General features: G+C 43.0%; 1 protein-coding gene across 2 annotated transcripts in view; it reads right to left on the minus strand.

Annotated features, from left to right (window-relative positions):
* The window catches only part of ARID3B (AT-rich interaction domain 3B), a 48,294-nt gene extending 31,090 nt beyond the window's left edge, over window positions 1-17,204 (minus strand). For both annotated transcript variants that reach the window (XM_070358621.1, XM_070358620.1), the window contains exons 1-2: window positions 17,083-17,204; window positions 13,510-14,132 (exon numbers count right to left, since the gene is read on the minus strand). In XM_070358621.1, coding sequence (XP_070214722.1) covers window positions 13,510-14,055 — 546 coding nt within the window. In that variant the 5' untranslated portion in view covers window positions 14,056-14,132; window positions 17,083-17,204. The remainder of the gene's footprint in view (window positions 1-13,509; window positions 14,133-17,082) is intronic.
* Window positions 17,205-18,855: the final 1,651 nt, after the last annotated feature.

Raw genomic sequence — 18,855 nt, forward strand, 5'->3', positions numbered from 1 at the left:
ATATGAATCAATAGAAACCTTTAAAGATGCCACACATACAGCACACTCATAAACTGTTAGATCTAATAAATGAATTCTATAGGATACCCAATCAACATAGAAAAATCAGTTCTGTTTCTGTACATTAACAACAAACAACCTGAGAAAGAAATTAAGAAAAGCAATCTCATTTCTTTGCAAATCATCAAACAGAACAAAATACCTAAAATGAATCTTACTAAAGAGATTAAAGATTTGTATACTGAAAACTACAAAACATTACTGAATGAAAACAAAGGAGATACAGATAAATGGAAATACATCCTGTGTTCATGAACTGGAAGAACTTAATATTGTAGAATCTCCATGCTACCCAAAAGTGATCTACAGATTTAATGCAACCCTGACCCAAATCCCAAGGGCATATATTAACAGAAAAAGAAAAAACAATTCTAAAATTCTTTGGAACCACAAAGGACCCCAATAGCTAAAACAATTCTGAGAAAGACGAACAAAGCTGAGGCCTCAGACATCCTGATTACAGAACATATTACAAAGCTACAATAATAAAATAGTATGATACTAGCATAAAGACAAACATATAGACCAAGAGAACAGAATATAGAGCCCAGAAATAAACCCACGCACATATGATCAACTGATTTTTGACAGGATGCCAAGAATACACAATGGGGAAAGGACAGTCCCTTCAACAAATGGTGTTGGGAAAACTGGATATCCACATTCAAGAAATAGATTCTTATTTTACACCATACACAAAAAAATCATTTCAACCAAAATGTAAATAAGCCTAAATAAAGTGAAATAAACCACTCACAGAAGGACAAGTACTGTGTGATTCCATTTGTATGAAGTATCTAAAGTAAACTCAGTGAAGAAGAAAGTAGAATGGTGGGGAACGCCTTGGTGGGCCAGTGGTTAGGACTGTGCTTCCAATGCAGGGAGCCCAGGTTTGATTCCTGGTCAGGGAACTAGATACCACAACTAAAGTTCACACGCCGCAACTAAAGATCCCTCGTGCTGCAACTATGACATGGCGCAGCCAAACAAATAAACAGATTTCAGGAAAAGAAAGGAAAAAAGTAGAATGGTGGTTACCAGGGCCTGGGGCGGGGGTGGGAGGGTAAGAAATGGGAAGCTTAACGGGTATAACTTTGCCATCCAAAATAGAAAAGTTCTGAAGATCTGCTGTACAACACTGTGCGTAGAGCTAATAATATGAACTATATACTTAAAAATGTGTTAGAGTAAATCCTGTGCTTTTCACAGTTAAAAAAAAGAAAAATGAGCAAAGGCAGGGTAAGTCACAGAACAAATACAAAAGGCAAATAAACATATGAAAAGACAGTCATATACATACACCTGCAGATTAAGCAGACTGTAACTTCTAGAATATTTAATCTAGCCTACCACAGCAATACAGACAGAAGGGCAAAGGGTCAAACAGCACCTACAAACGCAGTCTGCATTTATACTAAACACATATGTTCTCACACATTCTGTGGTCACACACTAAATAGGTAAATACACGGGAACAGTCATAGAGGCTGATTCATTCCTAACTGCGGCCTCCTGTGGGATTGGAGGATCGGTCGGGAGAGAGCAAGGTAGGCAACCAGACACTCTATTTTTAAAAACTATACATTTTTACTCTGCATTTTTACTGTATTTTTCTATAGTTTCAATTTTTCCTGAGCATCTATTGAACATTACTTCAATAATTCTGAGATATGATTACAAAAACACTAATAAATGGATCTTTATAAACATGTATGAAAAGATAGTCATAATACTGAGTAAAAAACTAAGTTGTAAAACTTCTATATCTACTAAAAACAAGTAAATGTATTTGTGACGAGAAAATACTCTGAAAAGGTATAGACCAAACAATGACCTGTGGAAGGTTAGGCTGACTTTTACTTTATGTGTTTCTGTATCTTAAAAATTATTTGAGTCAATATAACTTGTGATATCTTTTATAAAAATAAAACTATTTTAAAACAACACTTTAAAATAAATTTTAATTATAAATATTGCTCATGGGCTATTAGGTAGTAAAAGCTGAACACAAAAATAAAACAACAAAAAAAAGTGCCTATAATAGGCATTTTAAAAAAAGCACACAAAGAAAATACAAAAAAAGTTTACATTTATACTGAAGTTATGTGGTTGATTATATTTTCTTCTTTACAAACTTTTAAAAATTTACTTATTTAATTGGAGGATTAATTACAATATTGTGATGGCCTCTGCCATACAAAGTTTTTTAAAAATATTTATTTATTGGGCTGTGCTGGGTCTTAGCTGCGGCATGTGGGATCTGGTTTCCCAGCCTGGGACTGAACCAGAACCCCCTGCGTTGGAGTGTGGAGTTTTAGCCCTGGACTACCAGGGAAGTCCCTTCCTTACAAATTTTCATATTTTCTAAAATGTGTCTGAATTACTTGGAAAATCAGAAAAAAATAGTTGCTTTTAGCTAATGAAACAACTTAGAAAAGATTATGTTTGCCCTGCTCTCTCTAGAATATTGAGAGGAGAGGCATGGAGGCAGAAGTTGGACCACCTGTGCTCACAGCCCAGCCTCCCAACTCTGCCCCCTTCTCTCCTCACCTGTAAAATAAAACAAACACATAAACGGGGCGACCACCAGGGCCTACTTCACACAACTCACTGAAATAAGGCAAACTCCCAGCACAGGAGAGGCACAAATGCTGACGCGATCAAAAACCAATGAAAAACCAAAGCACCAAACAAAATCGTGAGTGAGAAGAGTCTGATGTAGAGCAACTCTACCACCTTCTTGTCTCCAAAGAAAACCCCACTAGAAATGTTAGATAAAATTTAATACTCCACACCCCTTACACACACAGCTAAGCTTGAAACCAAGAAGGAAAGCGGAGTCTACTGTGTCATGAACAAAAAGGGAGGAATCAGAGACTAGTGAGCAGGCGCCAAAGCTGAAGGACTCAAGGGAGAAAGCACCCAGATATAGTTCTTAAAAGCAGAGGGCTGAGGATTGGGGATTTAATCACCCCTAAGAAAGAAGAGTCCAGGCTACAGGCCCCCTGCATGCCAGGAACCAGAGCTGAGATAAATTCATGAAGCTAGAGGCCAGGAAGGACTATACTTCTGTACCATTGCCCCACCCCCGCCATGAACTGGAGCCTAAAAAACTGCCCACCAACCTGCAGAAGAAGCAAGGAACCTTGCCATCTTCGAGGGGCCGCATGGAAAAAGAGGGCTCATAAGAAAATGGAAACTCAGGCTCTCACCAGGTACAGAGTGAATGTAAGCTACTCAGTCAGGTCTGACTCTTTGTGATCCCACGGACCGTACAGACGTAGAGGTACAGATGCAGACTCCAAATGCACACACCCCAAACCAATGGCAACCAGCTAAATTTGTAGGGCCCCAGCAGAGGAGAAAACAAAACTCCCCTTCAGAATGCTTCCATAATCCAAAACACATGGGAATCCCATGGAAACTAATCCCAACTCAAAATAGGCTTACGTTGAAAAACAAAAACAAACCACTGCAAGAGGAAATAAACCATCAGAGGGGAGCGTGACAGAAGGGGAACTTGCACTCCAAGAATGAGAGATAATAATAATCATCATCTAAAAGCATCTTTAAAACAAGCATGCTGAAAGATGACAGAATGCTGGTAATGGTGAAAGCTGGGCAAAGGACACACGTGGTTCATTACCATTTCCTTCTTTTGTATGTATGACATTCTCATAATAAAAAGGTTTTAACAAGCCCATAATAAAAAGTTTTTTTAAAAGTTAAAGAAGTTCAAAGAGCTAAAGGAAGAAATAGAAACCATATGGTAAGAAGAGGCAGTTTTTTTAAACCAAAAAAGAGAACAGAAACTAAAACACAATATTAAGATAACTACTTTTTTGGTCAAGTAGTATAGACAGAGCTGAAGAGAGAATCAGACCCTGGAAAACAGGATGTGAAAATATTCCAGAATGCAGGAAAAAGACATAAAGAGACTCGGTTATAAAGAAAAGCTACTAGGAAGGCTAAAGAGAAGGTTCAAATACTTCTAATAGAATAGTGGTCAAGGAAAAATAGGAGCCAAGGTGGGAAGGAAACACCAAGTTGAAGGAGCAGATTAAGGCCCAGGTTGGGTAAATAAAAATATGTTCAAACCCAGAACACTAGTATAATACAAGTGCAAAACAGCAGAGTCAGAAAAATTTTTTAAGCTAAAAAAGAGGGAAAAAAGATTCACAAAGGTGACAATTAAACTGACAATAGACTTCTCAATAGCAAAAATAGTTATTAGGAGATAAATGGGACCGTATCCTCAAAGTGTTAAGGCAAATAACGGTCACTCTAGAATCTACATTTATGAACAATGGTACAAGAACAGGGGCAAGATAAAGAAAGATATATATCTAGAAGAATTTTTTTCAGTACCAAGACTGAGTTTACTGTATATAGAGTTACTAAACAAGGAAAGGACGAAAGTAAAAGTTGCTCAGTCGTTTCCGACTCTTTGCCACCCCATGGACTGACTATACAGCCCATGGAATTCTCCAGGACAGAATACTGGAGTGGGTAGCCTTTCCCTTCTCCAGGGGATCTTCTCAACCCAGGGATTGAACCCATGTCTCCTGCACTGCAGGCGGATTCTTTACCAGCTGAGCCATAAGGGAAGAAGACAGCCAAAGGGAAAGAATGTCATGCAAGAAGTAATGGTGACATTAAAAAAAAAAAATGCATAATTTCTAAGCCAATGAAAGAGAAAAAGATTTGATTAAAGACAATTCAATCAAATGAACAAAAGACGGAAAAAACAAGAAGCAAAGTAAACGTATAGTTAAACTGGAAATTCAAAGTTAGAAGGCAGAAATCGGTAAATATGCATCACCAGTCCTAATAACTAACTACATGGCTTCCCTGATAGCTCAGTTGGTAAAGAACCCGCCTGCAATGCAGGAGACCTGGGTTTGATCCCTGGGTTGGGAAGATCCCCTAGAGAAGGGAAAAGCTACCCACTCCAATATTCTGGCCTGGGTCCCAAAAAGTGGGACATAAGCGACTTTCACTTTCACTAACTACATGGATTAAATTAACCTAATAAAAAAGACAAGAGATTTTTAAGTCTTTTACATGTGGTCTCAAGATACTAACCAAAAGAAAGCCAGTCTCACACTGGATTATTTTTTTTTTTTTTTACAAGCTCTATTATTTAATTTTATATCTGGAAAGGAAATACATATAAATGATATATATGTAATATATAAAAGAAAGTCACTTTAGTCTGACACACTGGATTATTTTAATTCACCTGTTTCTGAAAGTGATCACACAAACACAACTTAGTAAGGATAAGAAAGACATGAATAACACAATTAAAAAGCTTGATCCAACAGATATACAACCCCATGTCTATCAAATAGACAGTATACATTCTTTCCAAGCACACATGAATAACTTATAAAAACTGATAACATATAAGGTCAACACAGAGGACATCATAATGAATTGACAGTACACCAGTTCTCTGACACCAATGGTTAGAGCTTAATTATAAGTTATAAAATCATATTTTTTTAAAAGATAAAACTCACATATTCATAAACTAAAAAATACCTTTCAAAAAACCCACAGGTTAAAGAAGCAATCACAACTGAGATTTTGTACTAACCAATGGAAGCACATCAAAACTTGACCGCACATCAAAACCTGTAGGATACAGCAAAAGCACGACCCTGAGAGAAATCGGCAGCTTCAAATGCATTTTTGTTAAGTAACAAGAATTTCAGAAAATGTGTTAAACACATAATGAAACAGGGTTAAAAAGCAGGACAGACACACAGAATACAAGTAAAATTTAGGCAATCTAAATAAGATCAGTGGATCCCATCAATGTCAAGATTCAGGTTGTCATCATATACTACAGTTTTATGAAATGTTACCATTGGGGAAACTGGACAAAGTGTATAGGAGCTCTCTAAATTATTTCTTAGAACTGCGTGTGAATATACAATCATCTCAATGAAAACGTCAATTAAAAAACAATCCCCAACGCTGATACTAACACATGCTGATGAGGCTGTGAAGCAGCAGGAATTCTCATTCATCGCTGGTAGGAGTGCAAAAGGGCACAGCCACCCTTGGAAGACAGTTTGGCAGTGTCTTATGAAAGTAAACACATTCTTCCAACACAATCCAACAATCGTGCCCCTTGTTGTTACTATAAATGGGTTCAAAACTTCTATCTACCAGAAACCTATACACAGATGTTTATGGTAGCTTATTCATACATGACAAAACTCAGAAGCAACCAAGATGTCCTTCAGCAGATGAATGGATCAACTGCGGCCATCCAGAAAATGGAATGTTATTTGGTGCTAAAAAGAAAGGCGCTAACAAGCCATGAAAAGACATGGAGGAAACTTAAATGCACACTATTAATACTAAGTGAAAGAAGTCAATCTGAAAAGGTTGGTATGAATGGGTGGAGCAGAGGATTTGGGGGGCAGCAAAACTATTCTGTATGTTGCTATAATGGTGGATTCACGTCACGTGTTTGTCAAAACCCACAGAATGTGTAACAAGAGTGAATCCTAGAGTAAAACGATGGACTCTGGGTGATAATGACGTGTCACTGTTCGTTCATCAACTGTAGCGAACGCAGCACTCTGGTGCACGCTGGGCATGTGTGGGCGCAGGAGTGTATGAAAAGGCACTGTACTTTCTGCTCAATTTTGCTGTGAGCCTTAAATTGCTCTAAAAAATAGTGTTTTTTTTTTTTTTAAAGAAATGAAATGGTGCCATTCACATAAAAAAATAAAAGAGCAAATTAAAACAAAGAAGAAACAAATATTTATGCAGCGCATAATAATATCTGCTATTATTCTGCTGGTGCTGGGACACAAGAGATAAGCAGAACACATCTCCATCCTCTTGGAGCTTACCACTGAGTATAGGAATCAGATACCAAACAAATAAACCACACAAATATAAAAGCACAATGTTCAGTTATAGCCAACACAGGAAAGCCTCATTTTATTGCGCTCTGCTTCACTGTGCTTTGCTGATACTGCTTTTTTTTTTTTAAATTGAAGGTCTGTGACAACCCTGCATTGAACACATCTAGTGGTGCCATTTCCCAACAGCCTCTGCTCACTTCATGTCTTCTGGGTCACATTTTGGTAGTTCTCAAAATATTAAAAAATTTTTCATCACTGTTATATTTGTTATGGTGATCTGTGATCAGTGATCTCTGATGTTACTATTGAAAAAGGTTACAGTTTGCTGAAGTCTCAGATAATGGTATTTTTTTTTAATTAACAAAGCATTTTAAAATTAAGGTATGTACACTGTTTTTCTAGACATAATGCTACCGCACACTTAGCAGACTACAGTAAAATGTAAACACAGCTTTTACAGGCACAGGGAAACCAAAACATTCACGTGACTTTATTGCATAGTGATATTCACAAACAAATCTGTCATATCTCCGAGGTATAACATGACCCACACTAATAGTGCCTCTGAGAAAGTGATGTTTAAGGTGAAAACAGAAGGCTGGGTAGGAGTACTTTAGGCAGAAAAACCAGCATATGCAAAGGCCAGGGTGGCTGGAGTACAGTGATAGGTCAGGATATTGGCAAAAATAAGGCTGGAGAGGCAGGCAGGATCAGATTATGCAGGTTCTGGCTTTTACAATTACAGCAACTGCCAAAAAACTTGAAGGGCATTAAAGGAGTGACATAATCTGATTTGGTTTTTAGAAGATCACTCTAGCTGCTATGTGGAGAATTAGACTGGGGGAGGGAAGACACAGAAACTTGTTGATAGCTACAGCAGTAAGTAGCTGGGACTAAGCAGGTGATGGTGGAGGAAACAAGTGGCAGGATTCTAGATGAGAGAATTGACAAGACCTGGTGATGGACGTCGCCAGACAGAGCGACAGAGTAGGAGGTATACAAAGACAGCCAGCCTAAGGTTTCTGAATGACGAAGTGGGTAGAAATGCCCTTTACAGTGAAGCAAAATAAAGGAGGAAATAATCGTGGGGGAGTAGGTTAGAAAGTAAGAGTTACATGCATTAAACTTGAGGTGCCAGTAAAACATCTAATAAAACATCCACTGAACTCAGAATGGAAACACGGGCTCAAACAACATACATTGGACTCAGTGGCTTGTGGGTAGTATTTAAAGTCATGAAAGTGAAAGAAATTGCCCAGGGGAAGCATATAGAGAAGAGGGTTTAAAACTAAGCCCTGGGGAACTTGGAGTTCTAGAGGTTTAGACAGAAGAGAAAGAGATCACAGAAAATAAACCAATGGATGGGGCTACAGAAAGCAAAAAAGAAAATGTTTCAAGGAGAGGAGCCCACTGAACTCTATTGAATACTGCAGAGAGATCACAGGAGGTGAGGGCAGGCAGGGCTTAGTAACACGGTGATCCCTGGGAAGCCTTACCAAGAGGAGCTTCAGGGATATACACACAAGAGACACAGTCCAGACTGAAGTGTGTTGAGGAGTGAGTAGAAGGTGACAAACGAGGTAAGGCGTGCAAACCAAGCCTCTGGAAGCTTCGTTATGGCAAGTGGGAGGGCAGCCTGGACTACACAACATGCTGGAAGGAGATGTGCAACCAAGAGGAGCTTTTAAAAAGTGACTTCTCTGGAATTCCCCGGCAGTCCAGTGGTCAGGATTCTGTGCTTTCACTCTTGAGGCCTGTGTGTGACCCCTGGTTGGGGAACTAAGATTCTACAAGCCACCCTGTGCAGCCAAAAGAGAAGTAAACAAAAATTTAAAAAATAAACAGTGACTTCTCTTTCCCTGGTAGCAACTGAATTGGGCAGATTTATTGATTAAAGGAGACTGAAAGAGTCAGGGAAATCGGCTCACTGATCGAACAAGTCCTGAAAATTGGGAAGGGATGGGAGGGGAGACAGAATGAAGGGATGAGTCATTAAGTCCCTAACCAAGTATTTATAGGAATTCAACATAAAGCTTACTTCTACCTAAAGGAGAAATATCCCTATTTTAACATGGAAAGAAGCATCTTCAAACATGCAATGGCTTTAGCTCACATAATCCTGAAATGCTTCAGAGAACCCCAGAATACTAGAGTTTGGTCATAGTTTTAGAGCACTAACGTTTATGCAACATCTTACCCCTACAAAGGTAGTAAAAACTGAAAAGTTACAGCTTCAAAAAGCATTTAGGCGCTAGTGACAATTCAACCTAACCTCTGCATCATGGCATACATTTTAGGAAGATTTTTCACACTCATATTCTCTTCTTCCACCTTTGTAATATCTTTAAAATTGTTCCCTGAGGATGGCAAGAGAGGATCATCATCCTCTGGGAAAGATGGAAGCGTGGGTAGGACAGGGCATCCATCCCAAGCGCTGTAGCAAGCGGTGCAGACAGGATCTAAACCCACATCTTTAGGTTCCAAAACCAATGCTGATTTAATAATCACATCTCTTAATACATAACAAGGTTGCCGAGGATTTGTACCTTGACCTTTTGGGGTTCACATCTAGAGGGGCAACCAAGTTCTCTCACAAGTCAACACTGACATCTTAGATACCCTGAAACACTGGGCTGGAAGAACGCACTGACAGAGCATAAAGTTGTGGGTCCCAATCCTTTTCCAAGTAATGGACAGTCTCTTCTCCCACATGGTGATGGGAGAAGATACAAACTCAACACGGATACTGAAAACAGAAGTGAAGAAAACTCCAGGTTGCCAAACACTTCAGTTACCAAGGCCAAGACGCGAAGGAAGCACCAGGGCAGTGTCTGACGAAAGCAGAGCGTCTCTGTTCGCTCGCTAATGGCACAATCTAGAGCAGGGTTTCTCAACCTTGGCGCTACTGCCATTTGCGGCCAGGTGATCCTTTGTCGTGGGGAGCTGTCCTGGGCGTTGCAGGACGTGTGGCAGTATCCCTGGCCGCTACACACTCTGTGCCAGCAGTACAACTCCACCTGCCCCGGTCACGACAACTAACCGTATCTCCCAGCATTGTCAAACATCCCCTGGGAGCAGGAGCGGGTGAGGAGATAGTCCCCATTTGAGTAACACTGATCTAAATGGATTCCACCATGAATACAGAATGAATTATTTTCTAAGTTTCTTCAAGGAGAAAACACCAAATAATTTTGACTTTATAGGCTATAAAATGATTTCAGAAACAAAAGATAATCTGTGGAGCCCTTAAACTTTTCAAATTTTGCTTGTAGTTGGCAGATGCTTGCTGTAGTCCCCCACAGCACCCTTAAATCTTCTAAAATACTTCTGAGTGTTCCTGTTGATTTACCAAGCTATGTTAGCTATGCTGCAGACAAAATCAACTTTATCTTGGTGTATGAATACCTGAAACAAAACTTTTAAAATATCTGCAGCAGAGCTCAGATTGGGCAGTTGGGCTTTAACTGACTCAGGACAGAGTAAAATTGTTACAACCCAAGACTCAATTCCCCTTGAGGTTTCCACACTGCCTCTGCTAAACCTAGCTGGAGGGCTCTTCAAGGGAGAAGCAGAGGCCTTAGCCCCCGGAGTATGGGCCTGACCCAAGAAGCTTCTGTAAAAGTCTGTTGTGTGAAAGAACAGAATGGACACTGTCACACATTAATAAGATCTTTTTCTGCTCTCGAGAAGTTAAAAGGGTAAGAAATAAGACTTGGAATAATAATAATAAATTTTTAAAAAGCTAGTCTTAGTTTATAATAGTTTTTACAGGCTCTCCCTAGGAATATCATCTTTTTAGTCCCCTTTCCAAAGCACAACTAAAAAGTTTTTAAAATCCCCAAGCACATTAACTACCACTTTCAGAAGCAGGATTAGACAAAGGGAAGGCACAGACCAAATCAATGTTGAAAACTTAAACTCAAAAGGAGAAAAGAACGTGCACATCCCAAGTTTAAAGTCATTCTTACCCTGTGACTCCCTAACCCAGCTCTTGATCTCCAAATTCAGGGGGAGGGTAAATTTAGGGTGAAAGATTAGGCCTCAGCTACATGGCTCAGACAGTAAAGAATCTACCTGCAATGCAGGAGACCTGGGTTCGATCCCTGGGTTGGGAAGATGTTCTGGAGGAAGACATGGCAACCCACTCCAGTATTCTTGCCTGGAGAATCCCCACGGACAGAGAAGCCTGGTGGGCTACAGTCCATGGGGTCACAAAGAGTCGGACATGACCGAGCAACTAAACACACACACGCTGGCATTTAAAAACATTCTGGCAAGCGCTCTGTCAGGCAGTCTATAATTAGTGAGTATGCCTCGGAAATTTAAAATGAACTCAGAGGGTTTCAGAAGCCAACAGCCAGCCTCCTGAGCCCTGAGCTTCACAGGCCCAGGGCTGATGCTGTTGAGAACTGGCGCTGGGTGTCGGCCACGGCACACACGTGTGTGTGTACCCACATGCCACTTCTGCAGAGTTTCTTTTTTCAAGGCTCTCATGGCTTGACCTCAACACCTGCTGCACTTCCTGAAGACAGACAGGCCTTGGAGCTCCACTTGTTCCTCGCACGAGGCTGCACTTTCTAGGAACGACCGCACACACGCAGAGGCTGGCCAGCTGCCAAGGCAGGGGCAGCCCAGCCGCCTCGGGCCTGAACTTTCCCAGTGCTGTCAGGGCGGGCTCCCGCTAGGAGCTGACTCAGCGGCCAGCATGGAACTCTGCCAACCACACAGCAGTTCGGGGGCTGCCGGCAAGTCACAGATGTTTTGCTAAACCAAAGCAATCAGCCGGGAGGCGGGTCTGGGCTGGCAGCCAGGCTGCTGCTGTCGGGGAAGCTAGGACTCTCTGATCCTAGTCCGAGCTCTGCCACCACCTTCCTGGTGATCAGAGGGGAAGCCTCTGCGCCTCTCGGTGTCTCCCCTGCTTCTAAGCATGTCTGCGGAGCTGCAGCGGAGGATGGCACTGCGTGCATGAAAAAGCACCTGGGGCACTGCTACCACCGTGAGCCAGCTCTGTTAATCCTCACAACATCCTTGGAGGTACGCTTGGTATTTTTATTTCACAGAGAGCTCAAAGGAATTAAGAGCCCTACTGAAAGATCACAAGGGTAATAGATGGAAGAGGTGGTATTTGAACCCACTTTGCTGGCTCTGGAATCTACTGCCAACACTGCTACTGTAAAGCTCAGACCAACTGCATAGGTAGGGCTCCTGGGTACAAAGATGCTGATTCTTCAGCCTACAAAGGACCTTTCTCATATGGCTTCTTGGTGCTCTGTGTAAATCCATAGCTCTTCACAACTGATTTCTAAACAGCATCATCGGACCACAAGAAGTATGTATGCTGCGCACTTCCCTGGAGGTCCAGGGGCCAAGACTCTGAGCTCCCAACGCAGAGGGCCCAGGTTCCATCCCTGGTCAGGGAATTAGATCCTGCATACGGCAACTAAGAGTTCACATGCTGCAACTACAGACCCCACATGCCTCAACTAAGAGCCGGCAAAGCCAAATAAATAAATAAGTAAATATTTTTCAGGGAAAAAAAAGAAGTATTATGTGCTTACAGGGAGTACCCAAATATTACCAGCTTTATTATGAACTCCCTGCCTTAGCACCAAGTCACCTGGCCTGGAAGACCTGATCATCACTCCCATTCTTTGGGTGAAGAAAAGGAGCATGGCAAGTCAGAAAGACAAGAAGCAGCAGAAGGCGAAGAAAGCCCAGATTCCTTAGGTTCCACCTCCTGAATTAATTCATTAGGACCCTGGAGTCTACATTTTTAAAAACTATTCTGGAGCTCTCCCTAGATGACTCTCAAGCTCTGCCTTGTGTAGGAATCATTGAAGCTTGCCTTGGCTAAAAAGAGAATTGTGAGAGCCTCCCTGGTGGTCCAGTGCTTAGGACTCAGTGCTTTCAGTGTCTGGCCTGAGTTCAATCCCTGGTTGGGGAACTAAGATCCTGCAAGCCGAGCAGCCCAGCAAAATAAATAAATAAATTGAAAATTGTGAGGTCTACCCTTCCATGTTTCAAAGGAGGTATAATAAGGGTGAGATGAAATCATGTCTACAAGGCTCTTTGCTGGAAAATATACACAATGCAACAGCTTCCCATCAGCCACATTTAGCAGCAAAACAACAAAATTGCCCTTAAAAAGCTCCATCCTGGGTTAGCCTGGGGCTAAGACTCTATCTTAGACAAGACAGTTCTCTTATCATACTACTACTAGAAAAACTGAAATTGGAGTCATACATCTCATTTTTAGATATCCCTCATAACACTGTTGCAACCTCATTCTTCCTCAATTCCCCCCCACCCGCCAAAAGACTGTATTGACAATCCTTCCCATTAAACTTCGAACTATCTATTTTAGGAGTAACTTATACATTTCACTGCTCTAATCAAGAAAACATCTATGAGGGAAAAACTCAAGGTCTATCCCTGTCTAGGCTGCTGGTCACTGAAGGAGGCTGAGAAGACAAAGACTGGCACAGACCCTGGCAGTCCAGTATCCCTCCCTGGCTAGCCTTTTGGGGGAACAAATAAGCCCCCAAGAGGAAAGACTGACCTGCTTGAGCTGCTCATCAAGGTTCCAGCCCGGCTGCCCTGCCGCGGAGACTGAAGCGGAGGTCTTCGAAGCATCTTTGGTACGGTCTTCTTTAGCTTGCTGTCCATGGGGTGCGAGCCCTGGCGCTGGGAGCAGACCAGGCAAGGGAGCTGCTCTGGGGTCTTGGCGAGCCACCTTCTGCACATGAAAATATTTTGAAGCAGCCTGGGTCTGTTTCTCAGCCACCTCTGCTTCATCATCCCCATCCTCACCTTCCAAACCTCCTTCCTCTTCCTCAGGCTCTGAGTTCACCTTGCTCCGTTCAAAAACTCGGGCCACTGCAGTGGCCGGTGGAACTCTGGCTGAGGGACCCAGAGCAGGGCTGCCAGAAGGCCTCCCAGGTGTGGCAGACAGGTGAGTCTGCTGTGTGACCAGCTTCTGGGCATACAAGAACGGGGTTTCTCTCATCTGCTGCCCCTGCTTCTCTCTGGCATCCATCTGCAGAGGAGCCAGGTGGGGTGGCTGTGGTGGCGGCGGCTGCTTCTGCTGAGGGTGCAGTGGCTCCATCACTGCCTTGAGTTTCACCCACAAACTGGCATGGCTCCAAACCTGGGCACAGCCTGACAGGCACACGGGGTCCAAACCTTTATGTGATCAATAGAAACCACATAGGAGAAAGAAAGGAAAAAAAAAAAAAGATGTAAAACAGGTATAAAAAGGTTTTCTGGGCTTCCCTGGTGGCTCAGTGGTAAAGAATCTGCCTGCCAAGGCAGGAGACCTGGGTTCGATCCCTGGTCTGGGAAGATCCCACATGCCTCAGAGAAACTAACCCTGTGCGCCACAACGACTGAGCCTGTGGCTCTAGAACCCGGGAGCCACAACTACTGAGCCCACGTGCCACAACTGCTGATGCTCGTGTGCCCTAGAGCCAGTGCTCTGCAACAGGAGAAGCCACCGTAATGAGAGGCCCGCACACCGCAACTAGAGAAAGTGCAGCAACGATGACCCAGCACAGCCAAAAATTAATACATAAATAACTTAGGGGAAAAAAGACGTTTTCTTTGCTCCAGTAAAGGACATGAATTCTGAACATTAAACATGGGCCGGTAAATCTGAGTGGTGGGAGTTTGGGGCGGGTGTGGGGGGGTGGTAGGTGAGTAAGAAAAAGTGTGAGGAAGAGAACAGGATTTAAGAGGAGAAATATGGGATGAATCCCAGTAGTGCTGGACAACTGGTGGGTTTAAAACAAAGTAAACCTAGATGACATGAAGTCTGCAAACATCTGTGTTCTGATCTCTCTTCCTCAACATTATCAAACACTAATCTGTTTATTACTGAAAAAGCAACTGGGTTTGCACTGTACAGAGGTTGTGAATAAGAAAACCACAATAAAAAAGGGAAAGAAGGGCCTGCCTACAAGAAAGAGACTATTGCTTACGTTCCCAGGCCCATCAGAGAAAGATATTGCCATCAAAGCAAGACAGAGTTATCAGGCAGACACAAAGATTTTTCTCATAGAAAAGCAGAACCTAGCAAACTCTCCTTGGGTTTAAACTTTTAAAATTTCCCAGAATAAATGGCCAGCCTGCTTTTTGAGTGGGCTGAGCCAATGCTAACTGGACAATAATGCCTCAAAAAAGAATCCAATTTCAACAACATGAGAGAATGAAACACGAAAGGAGGCAAGAGTTCTCAAATTGCAATCGTCAACTCAAAAACAAACGGGGGAGGGGGGATTCCTCTGGAGATTTTTAAGCTTTAATTAATTGGAAACAGGTATCAATATCGTCTAAACAAGTCAAAGCTCCTTTTGTAAATTTTTAAATTTTTTTTAAAGCTTTTTTAAAAACAGTCTAGAAAATCTCGTCACATCCCCTTTCTTTCTGATTCACTTCTATGACATTCTATGACAAATACAAAAAGGAAAGGCTTTCAGGCCAAAAGTATTCTGGAGGCAGGTTTATCAGCATTCTTACCAATCAGTCTCCAAACACACACCCCTTTCACACCCTCTCCTCCTTTAACCAGCCCCCCTCTTTACCTTCCTCCTTTTCAGGCCCCCACCCCCAGCAAACCTCACTTGAGTTATGTTTCCTCAGCAAGTCTTCGCAACTGAATGGATTACTATGCACGGGCAAATTTTAGGTGAACAGGACTTGCAACATGGCGTGCAGTGCTATCATCACATAAAAGCAGCAGCAGCAGTGCACAGGTTGGGACTTGATAAATTTGATAAATGCACTGTTCAACTGTTTAAGGATTGGGCAGAAAGACTTAAAAAAAGAAAGAAAGAAAGAAACCTAAATGTCTTCACGTCTTCAAAAACTCACGGGGAAGTAATCACAACCCTAGCAAAATCAACTGCTCGGATTTATGTTTTTTTTTTTAACAGATTGAAAAGGTACAACTTTTCAAGCTAGGCAAAAAAATAAATTTTTTAATTTTCATTTTCTGTTTAATCTTAGAAGTACTTCGTTTGTCTTTTGCATTCTGTGAAAAATTCAAATTCCAATTTGCCTCTTACTGCCTCTACTTCCTCTCTTCGCACTTTAGAAAGTGTGAGTTATGCCTGCAGCAATACTTTCATTCTGCTATAGCCCTTTTTATAGCGTACCAAAGCATGAAAAGGTTTACACCCACGTTAAATCCAGTTGCCAAAAGTGTTCATTTAAAATAAAAACAATCTGCATCAAAGAAAAGTAAACAAAAGAATAAGGAAAAGCAAAGAATTCGGTGGTCATTTTCATTCTCCTTATAGCATTATAACATCAATCGATCACAAGCGGGATAATTTTTCAAACAAGTCCTGCCAGTCATCGAACAACTGTTTCTCCTCTTGTGGCACCATCTTCTCTGTATGCTGTCCTCAGCGGGGAGGGGTGGGGGGTGGTATCTCACAGCCTCTTTAGGAAGACTGAGATGACTCAGTTCTACAACTCGATGCGCACACCCTCCCCCAAAGAGCCCATCTTCCCCCTGACCCTAAACAGCTAGTAGATCCAAACAACCACCTGCCTACTTTTAGAAAACTTAGGTCTCAAAAATCTAAACCACTCCATCCCTTCACACGGCCCCCTCCCCCATTTCCCCTAAAGTTCCCGGACCTGCAAGACGGGCGCAACGGACTCCTCGCAGCTTTGAAGCCCGCCTCGCCCACCATTCCTTCTACCTTCGCTGCCAGATCCCTCTGCCAGCCAGCCCCCTTTTACCCCATACATCCATCACCCCGCCATTCTTTACATCCCCCCAACCCAACTCTATCCCTTTTTACCTCTACCAAGCCCCCCTCCACCCCCAAGCCAATCCGCTGGCTCTTCTTAGATCGTCCCAACGCCACCTTATCTTTGCTCTCTCCGTTCCCAGGGGCCCCTCACTCTTCCCATCCCTTTATCTCAAATCACCCTAATGGGCGAGGGCGCTTCTGGGCTCCTCCCAGCGCTCTCACTTTTCCTCCGCGGCCCCCAGTGCTCCGCCGGCCCGCGCCTTCACGTCTGCCGCTACACACCTGCCTCCCCTTCTACTCCTCCGTCCCCTCCACCTGCCACAGCACCCGCTTCAGCCGAGGCTGAGAGAGACGGACCCCGCGCGGCTTACCTGTGCGGGGCGCTCCGGGTCCGCCGGCAGCACAGGAGGCGGTCACTCAGGCCCCGGCGCGGCAGCTGCGTTTCGGAGTTCTCCGCAGCCGGGGGCCACAGCCGGGGCGGGGCCCGCACCGGAAGCGGCGCCGCAGGGCCGGGTTGCCGGCCCGGGGCGGGAAGGGGGCGGGGCCACAAGGAACGGGCGGGGCCTGGTGCCGGAAGTGGCCAAAAAGGGAACGAGGGGCGGGGTTAGCGGAAGTGACTTCCAGGGAAAGCTCCGCCCAACCGAGTCGTGGGCGGAAGCTACTGGAAGCTGGCAGAAGCTTCCGCCAATGGGAAAGCGCAAACACGGAGGAGTTCCGGTGAGAGTACTTCCGCGGGGAGTTGAAAAAAGCCGGTCCGCTTGCTCCTTTTTCTGCGAGTTTTCTAGCGTGAGGGCTGGTGTAACGCGGGCCACCGGTAGGTTGGGAGGAAGGTAAATAAAGGACAAGAAGTGTCAGGGCTTTCTGCTGTTGCGGTCCCCTCCCCAGCCTCCTGCCTACAAACCGTTTTCCTCTGAAATTCCCGCTTCCAGATTAGCTTTTCTGTGTCATCTGAGGATTCAGCATCCCCTGGAACTCTCTCACATGGGTTAGTATTCTCATTTCCCAGGTTCCAGAAGTGGGGGCAATGTGCCAAATACTGTCACCTCTTGTAAAAACCCTTGCTTCTGTGACGCTTACTCGTAAGACTTTGGCACCCATTTAACCACCTCTGTGAAGATGATCTGTTAATATGTGGATCCAGCTCCTTTTCTTACTTTCTCTAACCATCTACCATCTTGATAAATTCAGAATCACTGACAATTCATTTAACTTGCAGGCTTCATCCCTTTTCTCAGCCTCCCAATCCCAGTCAAAAAACCTGGATCTTGTCACCAGAAACTGTCCTGTTGGGAATCAGTAATTCGAACATACCTCTATCCAACCACAGCCTGATAACCTTGAGCTTGACTGCTCAAGAACGTCACCATAACTGTCTTTTTCGCTTTATCAGAACCTCCAATCTGATGAAAGCTTCTACTTAAGTCCCACTTTTCAGTTCCCTCCTTATCCATCTTAAATTCAGTGTTACATCGTTTCAGTCCCCCTCTTACTCTTAAGCCTGCCCCAACACTCCTCTTTTCCCCAAACAAGTCCTCCACCGTTGATGGATTAACATGCTTCTGTATGCCTGTATCTTGTCACAGTAAGTTGTCCTGCTGAGCAGATTGGCATCCCTAAATACAATCATTTCAACCTTAAATGAGCTCTGAACAGTGTATGGAAATTTCATCATATTTTTCTAGTTAACTTGCTCTCCACTGTCTGCAAATCTCTAATCCTGTGCTTCCTGTACTGCTTCCCTGATTATCCTACTGTCTAAGTAATAGAAAATATAGAATGCCCTCAAATCTAGAAATCTACATGTGTTTCCATCCTGTCCTTGCCTCCTATAAGTTACTCAATCAAAAATATTCATTGAACAACTATATGCCAGATGAGACATCATCTAAGTGCTTGTTGAGCAATGAACAAAAATTTTCAAGGATGTTTCTAGTGTGAGGAGACAGAAAAACAAATATATATGTGTGTATGTATATATTCTAAGAAGAACAAAGCAAGGTAAGGGTTAAACAGTGGTCTCAGGTGGCTACTATTTTAGATGTTAGAGAAAGATTCATTGATAAGGGACACTTAAGCAGAAAATGGAATTGATCTGATGGGGCTGTGCCATGTGGATATCTTGGGAAAGCAAGTTCTAGACAGGA

The sequence above is a fragment of the Bos mutus genome, chromosome 21 (assembly GCF_027580195.1).
Source record: "Bos mutus isolate GX-2022 chromosome 21, NWIPB_WYAK_1.1, whole genome shotgun sequence".
Lineage (NCBI taxonomy): Eukaryota > Metazoa > Chordata > Mammalia > Artiodactyla > Bovidae > Bos > Bos mutus.